Consider the following 18,517-nt stretch of genomic DNA (forward strand, 5'->3'; position numbering starts at 1 on the left):
AACATAAGAATACGTATGCCAGTGTCAAAAATAGAGCAGTGCTCTACCAAAGAGTTAATATGGCAATGGTCTGCAGATCTCTGGCGGGGGGGGGACCCTCTCACACCCATGTATGATTCAGAGGCAGGACGTTGAGGTGGTGGTGTGTCCAGGCCCCTAATGTCTTCCTTCCTCGCTAAACGGAAACTAGTATTAGAGAACAGCAAATATTGCAAAGAAATGTAGATGAGGCTTTTGGGCCTGCCCTAGAAAAGGTGCTAAGGGGTCAGTGGATTGTTAAAGCTTCTGCAGGGTTGGAAACAGAAACTCAGAGTATCCTTGGAGAAAGATTCTGGAGATGTTAGTGAAATTTCAAGATGGGAATAGAAGAATTGGTTATGGGGTCACGACAAAAATAGTTGTATAAACAGGAGGTCAATGGGAATTGTTTGGCTAAAAGTGGAAAAGTAATGCTTTAGAAATGACAGAAGTTTTGCAAAGGCTTAAGAAATATCACTAAAGGTCATCAGTCAAACCAGGGGAAGAATGCTGCCAGTCATACTGAGAAATATTCATAGCCACTTTTGCTACTATAAAATAAAGCAGTAGAAGTTCCCAGCCCCGGTTATATCTGAGATCATCTAGGAAAAGACAGCAGGGTCACATCAGTGAAATAGTGTTGGAGGCAGCTGCGTGTATGAAAAGGGACTGGCACTTTCATATTATTGTATATACTTGTTCTCCATTTAATTGACAGCTAGTGAGGGGGTGTCTGGCACTGCGATATTCTATATATATATATTCATTTTCTATGAAACAATTAGTTTGGCAGAGAACAGTTTGAGGGGGAGTTTGGCACAGCCAGTGTACATGGTACAAATTGTCAACTTCAGCAGTGTGTAATGGAGGCAGTTTCTTCATTGTAATGGTGTTGTATGCAAGTATGTAATTATTTTAATGCAGCAGTGTATAGGAGTTGCTGGAATAGTTGCTGCCTAATCTGTACATATTTTGTCATGTGTTTATGTGAAATGTGGCAATATTGCTCACTGTGGACTAAGTGTTGTATTGTAATTATCATGTTGTAATACCTACTGAACCTTTTAAAGTGGAAAGGAAAAATGTAATTGTAGGATGCTGTAGTTTGCTAAATATGTGTTTATAAATATAACTTTACAAGATAACTCCTATTACTGCTATTTATATAACTATACACACTGTTACTTATGGCATTAGAGGGCAATGTCTCACATATGGAAAGGTAAAATGGAAGCGTTAGTATTTTACTGATAACTTTCATCCCCTTGACCATGTGTAGAAATAAACATGACATATTTTTTGTTGATGATGATGATGATAATATATCAAAGCATTATTTACAGTCACAAGATTATGTAGAATTTTAAACTGTTTAGCAAAGTGAAATAGATGAGTCTTCTAGATAACATGAGTGAATTGTCTGTGGTTTATGTGCCATGTGTTTCTCAATACTAATATGGTATTTCTCTCTCCAGGTATATGAAATGGTTATTTCACCTGTTATTACTGTATTGTGCCCTATGACTCTTTGAGTGGGTTTCCTCTTTTTGCCCTGGTGCCATGCTCTGCAGTACCTACCATCATGTCGGCTTGCGGCTCATTTACAGAGCATGTCTGGAAACCAGGAGAGTGCAAGAATTGTTTTCAGCCCAAAGGACAGCACCAATTGGGAGCTCTTGGAAGAGGAAATCACAGTCAGCCACCTCCTCCCCCTCCACCACCACCTCCCTACCGAGCACATCATGCCAAAGTCTGCTCCAACCAACGACCACGTGCCACGACTGGATTCAGGCCACCTGTAGCCAAGAAACCCACAATTGCTGTGAAGCCCACCATGATGACAGTGGATGGAGCAGTGTGCCATCCATTACAAGGTCATGCTAGATCACCATTGCCCATTCAAAACACCAGAACCCAAGGACCAGCTGTGGTATGTAATGATGATCGGACAAATAACAACTCAGGGGCAGAACAGACTCTCACTAATAACAATCATTTGGGTAGCAGTGGGCTCACAGAAGTGTTGAAGGAGATAGCAGGATTGGGGGGTACATGCGATCCTATGGCTCCCTCAGAAGGAACAGCTCGAGAGACCTTTCTATGTCGGATCAACCAATGTTATCGACGCTCTTTAGAGAGAAAGCCACCTGCCAGCTGTCTATCTGGAGGTCACCATGAAGAAGCAGGGACAAAAAAAGGTGTTCGACGAGTAGCATTAAGTGGAGAAGAGGGTGCAGTCATTGGAATGGATGGTGGGCGCTTTTGCTACCCAGAATTTTCCAGTGGTGATGAGAGCTGGGGTGAAGAAGATGATGAAGAGAGAGAGGAGCGGGACAGCTGGGAAGAGAGTGATGAAGAACTCTTGGCCATGGAGATTCGCATGAGGGGCCAACCACGGTTTGCCAATCTTCAAGGTGGCAGCCTATCACCAGTGCCTGGAAGACTAGGAAGACGAGAAAAGTGGAATACTGTGCCACTACGGCAAAAGTCATTGCAGAGGGTTTGTGCTGTGGACTATGATGATAGCTATGATGAGATCCTAAATGGCTGTGATGTTGGAGGAGAGGGTCAAAGGAACATTGTTTTACCTTCCCCTGATCCTTCAATGGTGGATTCTTTGTCATGCCCTCCCTCCTCCTCCACCTCATCCTCCTCCTCCTCTTCATCCTCTGGTGGACTCTTTTGCAATGGCAGTGTAATTACAGAGAAAACAGCAGCGGTTGGGCCAGATGTAACAAAGCAAGAAGTAATTCAAGATATCGGTATGGCTCAGGCAAAGCCATATCGTGTGGTGAGTTTGGAGCAGCCAGTGTGTAAGCCATACACTGTTGTTGATGTTTCTGCTGCTATGGCTGGAGAATGCCCATCTCATCTGAACACTAGACTTAAAAAGTCAAGCTCTACTCGCTACCAGGAGGTTTGGACTTCAAGCACCAGCCCTCGACAGAAGATTGCAAAGACTGAAACTGTGGAAGCTCCTAAACGAAACTGCTATAAGTCTGCTCCAACCTCTCCTACTACTGGTTTGAGTGCCCATACTGTACCTGTCCGATCTCCCAATTTATCTGAGATCAAATTTAACAGCTATAATAATGCAGGAATGCCACCTTTTCCTATTATCATTCATGATGAACCAGAATATATAAACAAAAGTGCTGACAAAGTGCCCATCCTAATCAATCCTAGTGCTTATGATAACTTGGCAATTTACAGAAGTTTTGTGGGTGCTGGTGGAGTCTTTCCACCACCTCCAGACAAGGAAAAGCATCAGACTGGAGGCCTCGTTAGTAACACTTATGAGGAAATAGAAACTCCTGCCAGAGCACAAAAAATAGAGCACTCTGGGGGTGGGGTCTCCCAAGAGACAAGTGGTTGCCCCCGAGAGAGTGCCAATCGTGTTCTGTCTCAGATTGTGGCATCCATCCAACCACCTCGCTCTCCACCAGAAGCTTTGACTCCGGAGTCTGGAAGCAGTGATGAACAACGTCCACCAGAGACCCAATCAGATCCAGAACTCCCTTCATGTTCTTTGGGAAGGCCAAAAACTCTGTTTTCATCCCAGAGTCAAACTTTTGGAACTATTTGCTTAAACAAAACCTCTCCTGCACTTTCCAGTGATGATAGCCCAACTGTGTCTGCCACTACCGAACCTCTTCCACCTTTCCCACCTCCACGTTCCACTTCTTCACCCTATCATGCCAGTATGTTGCACAAACACTTTGCAACTCGTGGAAAACCAGTGGGAACTAACCGGCCCTCACCAACTGACTCCGCTACACAGCCACGTCGGCCAGCAGATGGCAAACCACGCCGATGGATATCCTTCAAAAGCTTTTTCAGGAGGAAGAAGGAGGGAAGTGCACAAGGGGGCTGTGAGGACAGAGGAGAGGAGGGTAAACTAGTGGGACTAGATGGCACTGTTATTCACATGCTTCCACCTCCACCAGTACAACGACACCATTGGTTCAGTGAAAGCCAAGCAGAGCCTGGGGAAAAGCCATCTATTGTGTTTGTGTATCGATCAGAGGAAGAACGAGCAGCAGTCAGTCCACAAGAGAGCATGGCCACTGAAACCAGGTCTAGCAGGTAAAAAACTGCAAGTACTAAAGCATGTGTTTACAGTGAATATGAAAAGTATAATACAACACAAGAAATGCACACCACTGGAAAAATGACAATAGAGGTTTTAGAATTCAACCATGTTTACAGGGAATGCAAGAATCTACCCTAACTACATAATAATATGCAGTGGAACCTTTAGTCTTTGTTCTTTGCACAGTATACACTTTGTATTGTTTGTGTGCGTTATGCACATTGCCCAGAATTTAAAATTTAGCATTAGTCCGACCCACCCATATGTTTGACATCATTTTTGCATGGCTGCAAATCTGAGATGGGAACTTTCCAATTTTTTTTTATTTTTTTTTTATAATTTATTTTGTATGGTCAGACCAAAACATCCATATATTGTAACAGGAAAACAAACAACAATTATTTTAAGTGTAAAAGAGGGTTAGGGTAAATGGGAAGTAAGGAATTGGGAGATAAATAAGAGAAGGGGAGGGTAGTTTTTTATTAAGGGAACTGAAGAGGTATCTGACAATGATGGGCTAAAGAGAGGGAACACTAGTATGTGGTGGGGGTGGAGGAAACGTGTAGGGAGATCTTGTCCATTGTGCATGGATAAACTTTCCATTTTTTTAATGATTATATATTCTTTAAAGGTTTATGTATTTGTGTTTACCATTAAAGTTACTACTAAGCTTACAAAGTAGCTTTAAAGACACAGCAGCTGGGCTTTCACTTCCCCCTATTCTTCTATAACAGAGATAGCCATGTTATTCTTAAAGCTGCAAAGAAAGTAATACTTTAAAAACTAGCAGTAAAAAATAAATAACAGAATTTTTATTTAAAAAAAAAAAACTGTGTACATTTTTAGCAAGAAACTTATGTTCATACAAATGCATTAGACCACGGTGTACAAACTATAATAGGGAATTGTCACTGTAACTTCTGTGCGATTTGAAAGAAGTTAATTAATCCACTTGTGTACAAGCCCTTCTTAATCAAAATGCTCTTGTTTGTATGACAAATCAGGAGGATCCCCGCCTTTTATGTAAATCTGAGAGCCAGCTTGCACAGATTTGTGCTTATTTTTCCTGCCAGCTCATGCCTCCGCTTTAGGCTTCATGTTTATATGTAGAGGGGAATATTTGATTAAAGGTGGATAACCGCATTCATTTACCTATAGAAATAAATGGTACTGTATACACTACAGCAGCCATTTTCTAAACAATGGATTGCATGTTTGTTTTAAACCATCAAGAATACAACATATTAATTTTGAATGGAAAGGTGCATTGTTTATACATAAAAAGTTATACTTATAATATATCACATTTTAAACCAGCAACTTGCCAATAACTATGTATTGTCTAGTCCAGGGAGCTGGAGAACCTCCATTCAGGAATTGGATCACAAAACTTCAATTTCCAAATTGCCCATTTTATCCCCCTTTCTCTGAACAACTTTAGCTTCCTGGCTCAGCAAGTACACTGACACTTCCTAACTAGGATGGTCTTCTATAAATGACCCCCACACGCTACATTTTAAATATGATTTTGGGACCATTACTAGAACATCCAATACCTTAAATTGGTACACTTTGGAATATGATGTGAGGCTAAATGATGGAACACACCACAAATAACAATAAATGAGTAAAATAGTATCTCCCATGCACAATTTCTGTATTTTTAATACCATCTGACTTCAACATTTCCTGGGAATATCAGGCAGCTTTATCTCATGCATACAGTTTCTGAGATATGAATCTTAAATACCTGCACTATCCTTTTATGGTATCTCTGTTGTATAGAGCATAGTGAGATTTAGATGTAATCAATATATACAGAACAGCAGAGCCCTAATACTGGAGATAAACTCTGTACAATAATATTTACAAAAGTCCCACAAGTAATCCCTTCCAGTGCAGGTCATTGGTGGTACTACAGCAAGCATGTGTTTATTGCGTTTCCTCCTATTACTGAAGTAATAATAGTGCTACACTTTATACTGAAGAGCTCCCTCTCTGTATATACAGCTAGTTACCACAGTTCAGAGTAGCTATTAGTAGCAGGAAGAAAGAAAGGGAGCCTATATCTCTCTGAATATGCTGTCACACTTCCTATAATGTAACATCCCCTTTCTCTTCCCTGTTCTGTCTGTGTTTATTTTCGCTTTCTTTATTCAGTCTATCTCTACTACTAGTATTATATCCTTTCATGTTTTATTCATTCTAATTACTTTCAGTATTCCTATAACTAAATCATGTTTTGCACCTTTATGACAACAATCCTTTGCCACACATCTTGCTTCCATGAAAGGGTATGACTGCAGGGAGTGTTACTGTGTAAAGGAGGGAGAACACTTTCTCCTCCCTCAGTTTCTTATCAGCACTGAGGAGGGGTGTGTGAGTAGTGTTTGTCAGTGCTGAGCTGTCATAGGGGATGGTTTCAGAAGACACTCCCTCACAGGTAAACACAGGTCAGACCGTAGGACAAACTGAATCGGAGGTGTCCCTGCTAGAGAATGGGGAACTGTGTTAATAGCAGGACTCGGTAAGACAGCAATTGCTTTTTATCATGCCTTTACTTTTTTAACTACTTTTTCTCCCTTTATCTTTTGTTTACTCATTAGTTGTGTGTCTACACTTCCTTCTCTCTTGGTATCCATGTTGTACTTCTTTCTTACTTTGATTCAATCTTATATTGTTCTTTATTTTGTCCTTTTGTTTGTTTTTGTTTGTGTGCTCTTTCTACATAAAGAAGCAAATTCTGTAATCTGATCTTGAGCCTAGAAGATAATATACTGCTTATATGTGTATCTTATACAGCCTCTCTTTCTGCAGCACACCTGATGAAATGCCTGTACAAGACTCCCCTTCACCTGGACCCATATTGCTCCTGGCCACTGGTGACCAGACTATAACAGATAGTGCTCCCCCACTTACTGATGCAGAGGTTCAGACTCGTGAGGAGCCTGGCACTGCTTCCGACTGTTCATCTGACTGCAGCCCAGAGGGAGCCACCTATAGTAACTTGGGTGAGAACCACTGTGCACCTGTCTATAAGGCACTTTCTCCAAACTAACATCTGCAAATCAGATCACGCTTACTACCAGTGATATACAGTGATGCATAAACATTTTCTTTCTGCTGCAGACATGCATAATATTGTATACCTAATGTTTTACAATAAGCCATTTCTTCCACTGATACTTTAAAATAATTTTGAATCTTTTGACACTTTTTCTGTCAATAACAGCTGATTGGACAACTGCTTTAGTTAGAAGAGATGCAATTTAAATTCTCCTGTCAGACAACAGGGGGTGAGACTGATGGAGAGTCCTTGATATGAGTCACCTGCTGTTCTGGTAGTTAGAGGAGTGTGGTGTACTATAGAAATATATCAATCACTGGTGTCCTTCTTTAATATCACCATATGCCCACATTTTGGAGAATGATGAAAGAGCATCATGTCATCATCATTGAGGCCAACCAGTGGCAGATATTTACATAGTATCAACCACTAAATTCAATTGCTAGAAGGGAATTACACTTTCACATTTATATTTCTGGGAAAGAAAATCTTCTATAGCCATCACACTAATGACAAAGACTAGCGAGTAAATCACATGCATCTATCAGGACTGTGTTATTATTGCATATTGCACTTGTGTAGTAGACTTTACTATATTTTCTGTGTACTTGGATAAAGTGATAATCTGAGAATGCAGTTTTTAAAAAAAGAGACTATGATGAGAATTTAAAAAAAAGTGTCAGATAAATAGTAGAAGTATAAAATAGTACAGAATTACAAAACAGAATAAGCTTTAAAATAAAACAGGCAAAAAGATTACTTTATGTTGGGAGAAAATCATGAATAATAAATCTTTTATACCCATAGGCCAGTCCCGTGCAAACATGATCCCATACAAGCAACCTCGTCAGACTCGTGGAGGAAGCCCTCCTCAAGAACCAGAACCCCATCCAACCCCACCACCCCTTCCAAAGAAGAATATAACACCGCGCCAGTCCACACCAGATCGAGCAGCTGGGACATTATTGAGCCTAGCCAACCCCACATATGACACAGAGCGTACTTGGGAGACTGGTGGAAATGAGTCAGGAGACTCCATGGAGAGATCCAAAGGTGGTGGGGGGAGAATTGCTGAGCTACAGGCTGAGGCCTTGCGTCGTTTCTATGCCCGTTGTGAGGACATCTTTATGGCAGGGCAGAGAGAGCCAGTCAGCTTTGGACTGGAGAGTTGGCCGGACTTCCGTCTAACAAGCCCCGCCCCATGTTGCCAAGCTGGAGATGCAGTTTATTACCGAGCATCATATGCACAGGACCCTGGGAATCTCTTTGCTGTGAAGGTAATCTTTTTATTTTGCGTAGTCACACTTTCCATTTTTTTAAATAATTAGAAAAGTAGCAGATGGACATGGTGAGGAAGCATTTTTTATGTATTTTAGGTCTGTAGAGTACTGGATTTCTGGACAAAACATGTATTTTATATTTTTTATACACATATTAGCATTACTCCAGTCCAAAGCTGCAAACCTCTCTTCCACTATGGTACACTTTTCTTAAAACTTAAAAGCAGTGCTGTCAAAGTCAATCTGCCATGAACCTCCCATTCACAAGGAACATTGACTGCACTGCTGTCTATATGCCAGCATTCAGTGGTAGGATAGAGCATTGCAGTTTTACCTACTTTTGGGGGAGCTGTAGTAAAAGGTAAGCAGAATTTTTATCTTAGTTTACTCAACTTAAAACTAAATATTTACTCGAAAAAAAGGATATAGAGATATAGCGATATAGATAGATATATGTTCTATCTACACAAATATTGAAATTATATTCATAATTCGGGATCTTTTCTTTACTAAAGTCAGACCATCTGCTAATGATTCCCTTTACTTCATGAATTTGACAATGACCTGTTTTTATTTCCAGATATGTCGCAGTAAGTCTAAACAGGCCCAGCGGCAATACTACCACTGTCTGGCAGTCCGACAAGGCCTTTCAGAACATTTTAATATCCAACAGGACTGTGGGCAATTTCTGGCTGAAGTACCCGCCCGTCTGCTACCCTGGGAGGACCCTACTGTATCAGAAGAGGAGGAGGAGGAAGAGGAGCAGGAAGGAGAAAGTGTAGAGGTTTCCACTAAAGGAAAGGAGGTCCCAGACAAGATCCAAAAGCAGGCTCCATCTACTAATCAAGGGTCACTGGGGAAACGGAGGAGTCGAGTAGTGGTGATTACAAGAGAGCCCCCTAGACAGACACTTGCAGATTTTGTACGGGAGGGTGAGATTCAGCATCGCAGAGAGCCAGAGCTTTATGAACGACAAGTGTGCTTGCTGCTGCTCCAGCTCTGTGGGGCATTGGAGCATTTGAAGGCGCAAGGTATTACTCACTGTGATCTTCGACTAGACAACCTTCTGCTTGCCAGCTGCCGGCCTGGTGAGTCATGTTGTAGTTGTTCTCATAGGTCTGCCACACATGAGCCAAGTGAGCACGCCAAGGAAACAAGTCCCTCTGAACAAAGAGCTTTTCCCGCATGTGCTGGTAGACTTCTCCTTACCAACTTTAGCCAAGCTAAGTTGAAGAGCCAAAGTGTCTGGCGTCCACAGGGCTTGGGTGATCCATCACGGATGGCTCCAGAGATTGTGGGAGCAACACAGTACCGCAGGAGTGATGAGTTTCAGACTGGGATCCTAATTTATGAGATGTTGCACTTACCCAACCCCTTCCTGGATGGGGGCTTGAAGGAGCGTGAATATGGACCTCGTGATTTACCAGCTGTGCCACGTCGTTCTCCATATTCACGTGGCCTAGGCCGTCTTGCAGGACTTCTATTGCAGCATAGCCCTTCCGATCGGCTACAGGTTGGGCAAGCTAAGGCAGCCCTACGCTGTTTAATTTGGGGGCCTCGGGAAGAAGTTCTCCAAGGACCAGGTTCTCTACAAAACTGGCTGCAGGTGAAGAGAACATTGCTACTAATAAGGCTGGCAGAGCGAGCTCTTGAGAGGGAAGGTGGGGTAACTCTGGAGGATTGGTTGTGCTGTCAGTACCTGGCATTTGGCACAGCCCAGGGACTGGCACAGACTCTACGGCTACTGGAACAGAACTGAATGGCATGGTCCTCCCTTAACCTTTCCCCACATGGTTTGTGTGCAATAGCTGGGAATACCCCATAAGGCTCCGTTTTAAGAAGCTTGAACGTCCAGTGTTATACCACTCCCTTCCTGCACAGTCAGGCAGATGGCTATACATGCATTACACTAACATATATTATATCTGAAAAAAAACATGGTTTCTGAGGCATGCAGAAGTCAAGAGTATTAAATAACATACATACTATAGACATTAAGAACAAGCATGTTTAATTTTAATTTAAATTTTTTTTAAAAGAAAAAACAAACGCCTGTTTTTGGGGGTTTTTTTACTGCCATATTTTACACTGCCAATATTCATTTACATTTTCTTAGTGATTTTTGCTTTTTATAGTTGACCGTACACACTACTGGTACCACATCATGTATCTACAGAACACTTGTCACACATTTCTGATTTATATTTCTCTGCATGTAAATCAGTTCATTTACTAACCGGCTTTAAACCTGACAGAATCTCACACACATACTTTACCTATAAATTCCTCAAGCATCCAAAGCTACACTTTCCATGAAACTATTGATGCATGCTTAGTCACCAGTGTTAAGCATAGGTCCACACACTCGCGAAGAATGAATACACAAATTGAAGACGTGCACTTAGAGACACTGCAGAAAGTGCTGATACATTACACATACGCACACATTCTGCCAGACTGTGGAGGGAGAGATTACCAGAAATAGTATTAATATAAAATGTTTTATTCTGAATGCTTTTAATACCATAAATCCATATTTATATTTATATGCAACCACACATGCAGTATACATAAAGAACCACACCCATAGTGTTATAATTCATATATATATATAACTATATATACACAATATGAAGACAGAAGTGACCTTGGCACTTCAAATTTCTAATCTAATCTGGAGTGGTTGGGTATTGTGCCCCTTACAGAGCCCAACTGCTTAGTACTTCCTCTGTTATAGGAGGTGAGCAGGGTCGGTCATCTGTTAAAGGTGGTCCATGCTCCCACCCCTCCTTCCTTCTTTTGTTTTTGTTGTGGTACTTTTACTCATCTATACTGCTGATGTTCCTACAGTTGATGTGTTAATAAATCTGTTGATTCTTGAGGGAATTGGCTGAGTAATAAGTGGAACTGAGACTTTTTATTATTTTAGTATAGCACTTTTATGTCCTGTGGAATCTTTTACCACACTGAGATTCTAATTCTGCTTTCTCCTTGTTGAATTAGAGCTGGAATCTACTCACATCAAATTGATTGTAGACAGTTTGAAGCCTGAAAAAAACTTCCCCCTCAAATGATACTATTGGCCACAGTCTGCTTGCTTAGTGAAAGTGAATAAAAAGATCCCTTGATACTTTCTTCTCTCTCAATTCTCTGTCACACTACTAGTTTAATTTGTGACGGAAATTGTTTTAGCCCATTGATTCACTGCTGTGGTTACATTATGAGGTAATTAGTATCTCCTAAAGGGGGAACTTATAAAAAAAGCTATATTGACACTGAAATGGGGAAGCACTGCAGTGAGCAGTGAAAGATTTAGTTAGTAAATGTTGCATGAGATGATGGGTAAGGCTGGGTGTTACTGCTGCGGGATAAGATAACTGATCCTATGAACAAGATCTTCAAAAATTAAATAAAATTTTGTTGTGCATCATATATAAGTGGAAGGATTGGAGAGAGTTATTGATATTTACAACTATGTAAATATATAGATATAGACACAAAGGTATACTGGATGCTACTCAGAATGACTGAAGCTTACATTACCTCAGAGATGACAGATAAATGTTCTCTTCCCTTGAAACATGTCTGTGTAAGTGTGTCATTAGACACAATGGGTCTGATTCATCAAGGCACGTATTCTGAGAGCAACCTGCGTTTAGTATTTTACGCACGTATTTAGGCTTCACGTAGTATACGCACAGGAATATCAAAAAAATCTTGAATCATTGTCACCTGTTAATAATAAAAGTATTAATGATAAAACGGTTTAATAAAAATGTTTTTTTTCCCCCAAATGAAATAAATTTATTATTATTATTATTATTTTTATTTGTTATTATTATCGTAGATTTATAAAGTGCAATAGTGCTCCCCAGCGCTGTAGAGTAGGGAAAACAGGGCATACATAATACAGGGACATACAAGGCAGACAAAATAAATGCAGACATGAAAACCAAGAGTATGGAGGACCCTGCTCATTGGAGAGCTTATATTCTAAGTGGAAGAGGCACAGCTGAAACATGAGGAGCGAGTATGGCTCAGAGTGGAGATTGGGACGGTTGTGAGGGTGCATTAGTGTGAATAGTATTTTCGGGGATAAGGTCACCTCTAAAAAAAAAAAAAAAAGATGTGTTTTCAGTGAGCATCTAATGATTTGAAGGCTGTGGAAAAGCCTAATTGAGTGTGGTAGGGAATTTAATCAGTGGGGAGCAGCACGGGAGAAGTCTTGTAGGCAGGAGTAAGATATGGTTACCAGAGACAAGGGCATAGGTCAGAGTTAGATCGAATTGAACAGGAGGGAGAATTTTTTTATATGACATTTGAGATGTATGAAGGCGTGGTGGTGTTGAGGGCCTTGTAGGTAAGGGTGAGTAATTTAGATTTGATTCTGGAGGACACAGTAAGCCAGTGTAGGGATCTGCAAAGTGGTGCAGCAGATGTGGAGTGGTGAGAGGGGAAAATCAATCTTGCAGCAGCATTTAAGATTGAAGTGTGGATATATTATTATTATTAGTATTATTAGCAGTATTATTATTATTTATAGATTTGCACAATATATGGGTTTTGGGATTGCCAGATAGCAGGAGGTTGCAGTAGTTAAGGCGGGAAGTGATGAGAGAATGGATAAGAGTTTTGGGAGCATGTTGAGAAAAAAAAGGGCGTATTCTGGCAATGGTTTTTAGGGTTACAGGACTAAGAGAGAGTCTGGATGTGAGAAATAAAGCAGAGGCTGTTGGCAGTTAATGTCTACTGAACATAAAATACATATTTACAGTGGCTCCTAATTGCCAACAAATATAGCATGCATACGAGACTCTCATCACTACTGATCAGGACTTAGACTAGCCCTTTAGCTGGAGCAAGAGATACGGCAGAGAAAACAAGTAAGTTTGAGATGCCCAGAGCTGGATACGGACGTGGCTGCGTACACTTGCTTTTGGCACGCGCCTAGTGTAAATTGACTACAGCAAAACGCCCCTTGCCCCCCCTGTTCTCTCCTAGAAATCGTAGGCCGTAGTAAGTGTCCTTTGCGTTCGACGCAACGGACAGGGCTGCGTTCACGGGCGTATCTCTCGGTTCTGGGCATGCGTAGAGTGATTTTGCGTGCGATACGCTCAAAATCAGCTGATTCGTGCCGTGATGAATGACACACATTTTTGTGCACCTAGACCATTTTCGAAAAGATAATTTAACATTCATCACCGGCTGTAGTTATATGAAACATGATTGAGGGCGAAATGAGCAGTCTCTGAGTTAAAAATGAACAGTAAAGTGTTTTTCACCTTCAGATGACATAGAATTTTTGTTTCCTATGAATCATCCAATTAATGTATTGTGTATTGAACTCTTTCATAACTTTACTAAAAAGAAAATTGTTTATTTGTATTGCTTTCTATTTTCACTAGTAAAAATTGCAATGGGAGTGCCTGATGTAATAGCAAACCATGTTTTATGGTTTTCAGTGTGCACTGCAAAGCCCTGTCTTTAAACCCACAGTGATCATGCAGATGATCTCTGCCCTTGGTCAATGTAAGAATGCACTTGCATATCATCAGCAGCAGCAGCTATTTATATAGCACAGGGGCAAACGCAGGATTTGTAGAGGGGGGGTTTCCACACCATGCCACCAGTGGACGTGACCAGCATGCATGGGGGCGTGGCTATAATATTAGACAGTAATTGGCTGCTCTCCAACTCTTCCTATCCCTGTAATATACATGGGCAATGCTGCGTGCACTACTGTTAGGTCACGCAGCTCTCCCTTTTCAAGCAGAGCCGTGTGAAGCCACCTCAATTATACAGTGCCCCAGGCTTGAAGGGGGGTTTTTAGGCACTAGGAAACCCCCCCTCGGTTTGCCTATGTAGCGCAACTAATTCCGCAACGCTGTACAGAGGACGTACTCGCATCAGTACCTGCCCTAATAGAGCTTACAGTCTAAATTCCCTAATACACACCAATTAACCTAACAGTATGTTTTCAGATTGTGGGAGGAAAGCAGAGAGCCTGGAGGAAACCCACGCAAACTGTGAGGCAGAAGTGCTAACCACTAGCTACCGTGCTGCCCATATGTGCTGATCTGCAAAGTAGGCAGGGGCTGGCAAATTTTAGGCTTGGCTCATCAGCCTATTAGGAACATTTGAAAAGAAAATAAATGCAGGTAGCCCAGTGACCCAGCCCACTGCACTAGGGTAGTGTATAAGGTCCATGATCTCCACAATCTCAAAAACTTAATGAGGAAGTTGTTCAAAGTGACTTTTTAATTTACCATAAACTAGCTTACCCTTCTCATCACCTCCGTTGTGTGCACTACTTAGTCTTCTTTTTTGCTGCAGTTTGTTTAAAAACTTGCAGAATGCCTTTGTACAGCCAGAGTGCCATGCCATTATGGCGGTTCAGCAGCATGTTCTAACGCACGGCCACGAGAGCTCGGGTCTGACTGCCTGCAAGGAATTTGAAGTTACAGATGGCCACTCTGACAGGAAGTGAAACGATGAGCGCAACAGAGAGAGAAGCGGCAGACAGTCGTTAAACTAAGTGAGGGTAGTGGTGTCCTTCTCTACAATTTTACTATGGGACTCCAAAGATCTAGTTAAGCTCTTGTATATATCCAGCTACATTTTCAGTTAAAAATAATGGGGTCCCCCTAATTACCTAAAATTAGTTTTAGGATGAATCAATGGACAGTGTTTTTCTTTTCTTATTTTTGCCCTTTTTTCCCCTATATAAATGCCAATAAATAAAACCATGTTTTATTCCAATATGCTGCCAAAAGAAATCCCTGCCTGTTCTTTTAACAATATAATATACGTTGGCTACACTACAAAATAAAATATTTATTCCCAGTGAAACTAATGCATCGCCCTGCTAACCGTAGAAATCGGTCTGGTCAGAAAGGAACACAAACTTACAAGTGGACTCTATTGATGTCTATTTAGTGTTTTACAGTATGTAGACAAGATCCTTGTCCCACCTTCTCCTATACTCCAGACAACAGGTCCTCATTTATGAAGCACACTCCTATGCGCCTTGGTGTGTGAGGCGTTTAAAATATCTAAAGAGGCGCAATGTGCAAAAAGTGTAAATATCACTTCAAAGTACGACATCTTTTCACTAAAACCAGCGCTTTAATTAAATAAAACTTTTTCTTTTTTTCTTTTCTTTGGTTTAGCCTCATTAATGGATTAATTTAATCATGAGTGAAGAGTACATTTGTACTGTTTTTATTACATGTCACTTTTGTGTGTTTGAAGCTTTTTATTGGATTGATTAGAGTGCATCTGGAAAAGCCCTTCACGGAAGCATTACATGGAGGCGCAAAATGGGTCCCATTAAACACCTAGGACGAGACCTGGAGCCCGCAGGTGGAACTGCTGCTGCAAAAAAAGTTTTTTTGTAGAGTGAAAACGGCCATGCCCCCCACTGTTAAGTCCGTATGTATCATATGCAATAAAGATTCTCCAGTGTGATTGTGGTTTCAAAGCACAAAGGTTTTATTTGCAAAATAGATTACAGGGCAAAGTATTGCATGCATACGTTTGCGCTGTTAGCCTTAACACAAGCTTCTATCAGAGCGCTCTGGTGTTCAAAGCCAGAGGTGAACAATTTATACACTACAGTTGTAAAAAGCAGTGACATCACAAGGATACACATTTATAGTATTAAGGTCCACATTCATAGGTTGATGGGTCATGACCTCCCAAGAACTCGACGTCCCATTGGTTGACTCTTCTGGTCATTGTTTTTTGAGAAGGCCAGGTGGCCTTCCTCAGGCTCTAGCCTCTAGACCTGTATAAACTGGTTCTGTTATGACATCTCTGGACTTGCTGTTTGGTGTATGAAAAGTGATATTATTTATAACTAGTGTTCGCAATGTGCAAATGCTACATAAATAATATTGAAAACGTTCTCATGCAATTGTGAACAGAATGATCCCAAACTTGGATGTAATTTAAATGTAAGCATTAATTAGCCTATTCATCACTTTATATTAAAAGATAGAAAATACGTTAAACATATTAAATGTTGCTATGTTGCGTATTAATCGCAGCGCAACTGATTGTAATGTACAAAATTTATTTATTACCACCTTCGTCCAATTATTAAACTTCAACACCCTGTACAGCAAGGAATGACCATAGAACTGTAACCTCCACCTCTATCGCATGTCAATAATTACACCCTAGAGAATGCTCTGTAAAACTAGGCACACCACTGCACCTACTCTGTAACTGTTAAGAAACAGCCTCACTACCTAAATCCTCCCCTCAGCCTATGCAGACATCAGCTCATCCGCAAATGCTACATTTGCAGATTGGTAGAAATCTAGGAGAACTTTTGCAAATCAAAGCATGCTGCAAGATCAAGACTGCGCATCGACTGATTTTTTTGCACTTCATAAATTACTTTAATCAAATGTGTGTTTAAGGAGCTCAGAAGTGTATATTTTACTCTTAATAGCAATGCTTAATCATTAAACTCCTTCCAAAGTGAAGACCTGGGGCCTGATTCATTAAGGATCTTAACTTGAGAAACTCTTTATTTCAGTCTCCTGGACAAAACCATGTTACAATGGAAGGGGTGCAAACTAGTTTTCTGTTTTGCACATAAGTTAAATACTGACTGTTTTTGCATGTAGCACACAAATACTTGATAGCTTATTTGTACACTGAAATTTAAAGTTGATATTTGTGTGCTAAATGAAAAAAACAGTCAGTATTTAACTTATGTGCAAAACAGAATACTAATTTGCACCCCTTGCATTGTAACATGGTTTTGTCCAGGAGACTGAAATAAGAAGTTTCTCAAGTTAAGATCTTTAATGAATCAGGCCCCTGGTTCCCTGTAAGACACATACACACTCCCCTTGTTCCTCACCCTGTCTTATGTTTCACCATATAGCTTTTTTCAATTGATTGCATTAGAATGAGACATTCATTTTTGTTGGATAAGGAAACTACAGTTGTGTAATAGAACCAAATAAAATACAAGTAAAGGAGAAAAGGAATCTAGGTCGACTCAAGGCATTGGACTATCCCAATTTAACATATACCTTTGATTAGGAGATTGTATTGTATGAGGGGGTTCTTCCCAACTTAATGGATACAACATTTACAATGTGAATTTAATCACAAAGTTATGGCTGGATATTAAAGCACTCCAGTCCACTAGGAATAATAAAAACAACTTTATTAATACCATATTATAAAAACACATTATTCATTATTCGTTTGTTAACTGTGTCTCAAAGAGGCGAAAATATTAAAATCTGATAGGCGTAAAAGTTTACAAAAATTAGAGATAGAAAGGTAAAATAAATATAGTAGTGAGACCCTTCATTAGAGCCGGTCTGATGTGTGTGTAAATGATATGTAAATCTGGTCTCGTAGTTATTAGAGAAGCCTTATATTATCAGTTTATTAAAGTCTGATAATGAACAAAATAAACTTTTATAATTTTCTTGTAGTACCTCATTTTATAATATCACTTAATTTCTTGTGATTAAGATATTTATTCAACATATTAGGAATGCATCAAGCAACATATCATATTAAATAATTATCACACATTCTCTTATTAATATCTGGCCATGAGTACACTGTAACAGTTTTAGCGTGTTGCAGGGTGACAGAGAAGTCCTTGTATCAAGAGGATTTCCTCAATGATAGTGTGTTACCGGGGTTATGCTTACAAAGAGGATATTCAAAATATATATGGTGGCTAGGGTGCTTACACGGTCTATTTGGCCAAATAATAGGTTATTGCAAAGTAGTATAGGAAAATAATATCTTTGTACAGACTAAACCCCCATATGTTATTTTCCTTGTGTTATAACTCACCTATTATTATCTCTCTAGTGCAGGGGTCAGGGAACTTTTTTACCTTTTACCCCAAAATATATTTAGATACGCCGACGTTACCCCCTTGATTTGAAAGGAAGGAAATCATATATTATTAATTATTGGAATTCTAAATTTCTTTGAAAGCTTCAACTTCAAAACTTCAGGTTTTGGAGAAATTATGTTGCTTCATTTTTGATACGGGAGCATCAATATTGGGGC

The 18,517-nt window shown here is 40.2% G+C and overlaps 1 protein-coding gene across 5 annotated transcripts in view; it reads left to right on the forward strand.

Annotated features, from left to right (window-relative positions):
* Positions 1-11,359, forward strand: part of PEAK1 (pseudopodium enriched atypical kinase 1) — a 64,378-nt gene extending 53,019 nt beyond the window's left edge. For all 5 annotated transcript variants that reach the window (XM_075208286.1, XM_075208288.1, XM_075208287.1 and 2 more), the window contains 4 exons: positions 1,494-4,104; positions 6,929-7,122; positions 7,986-8,455; positions 9,039-11,359. In XM_075208286.1, coding sequence (XP_075064387.1) covers positions 1,601-4,104; positions 6,929-7,122; positions 7,986-8,455; positions 9,039-10,217 — 4,347 coding nt within the window. In that variant the 5' untranslated portion in view covers positions 1,494-1,600 and the 3' untranslated portion in view covers positions 10,218-11,359. The remainder of the gene's footprint in view (positions 1-1,493; positions 4,105-6,928; positions 7,123-7,985; positions 8,456-9,038) is intronic.
* Positions 11,360-18,517: the final 7,158 nt, after the last annotated feature.

The sequence above is a fragment of the Mixophyes fleayi genome, chromosome 4, assembly GCF_038048845.1.
Source record: "Mixophyes fleayi isolate aMixFle1 chromosome 4, aMixFle1.hap1, whole genome shotgun sequence".
In the NCBI taxonomy this organism is placed as follows: Eukaryota; Metazoa; Chordata; class Amphibia; order Anura; family Limnodynastidae; genus Mixophyes; species Mixophyes fleayi.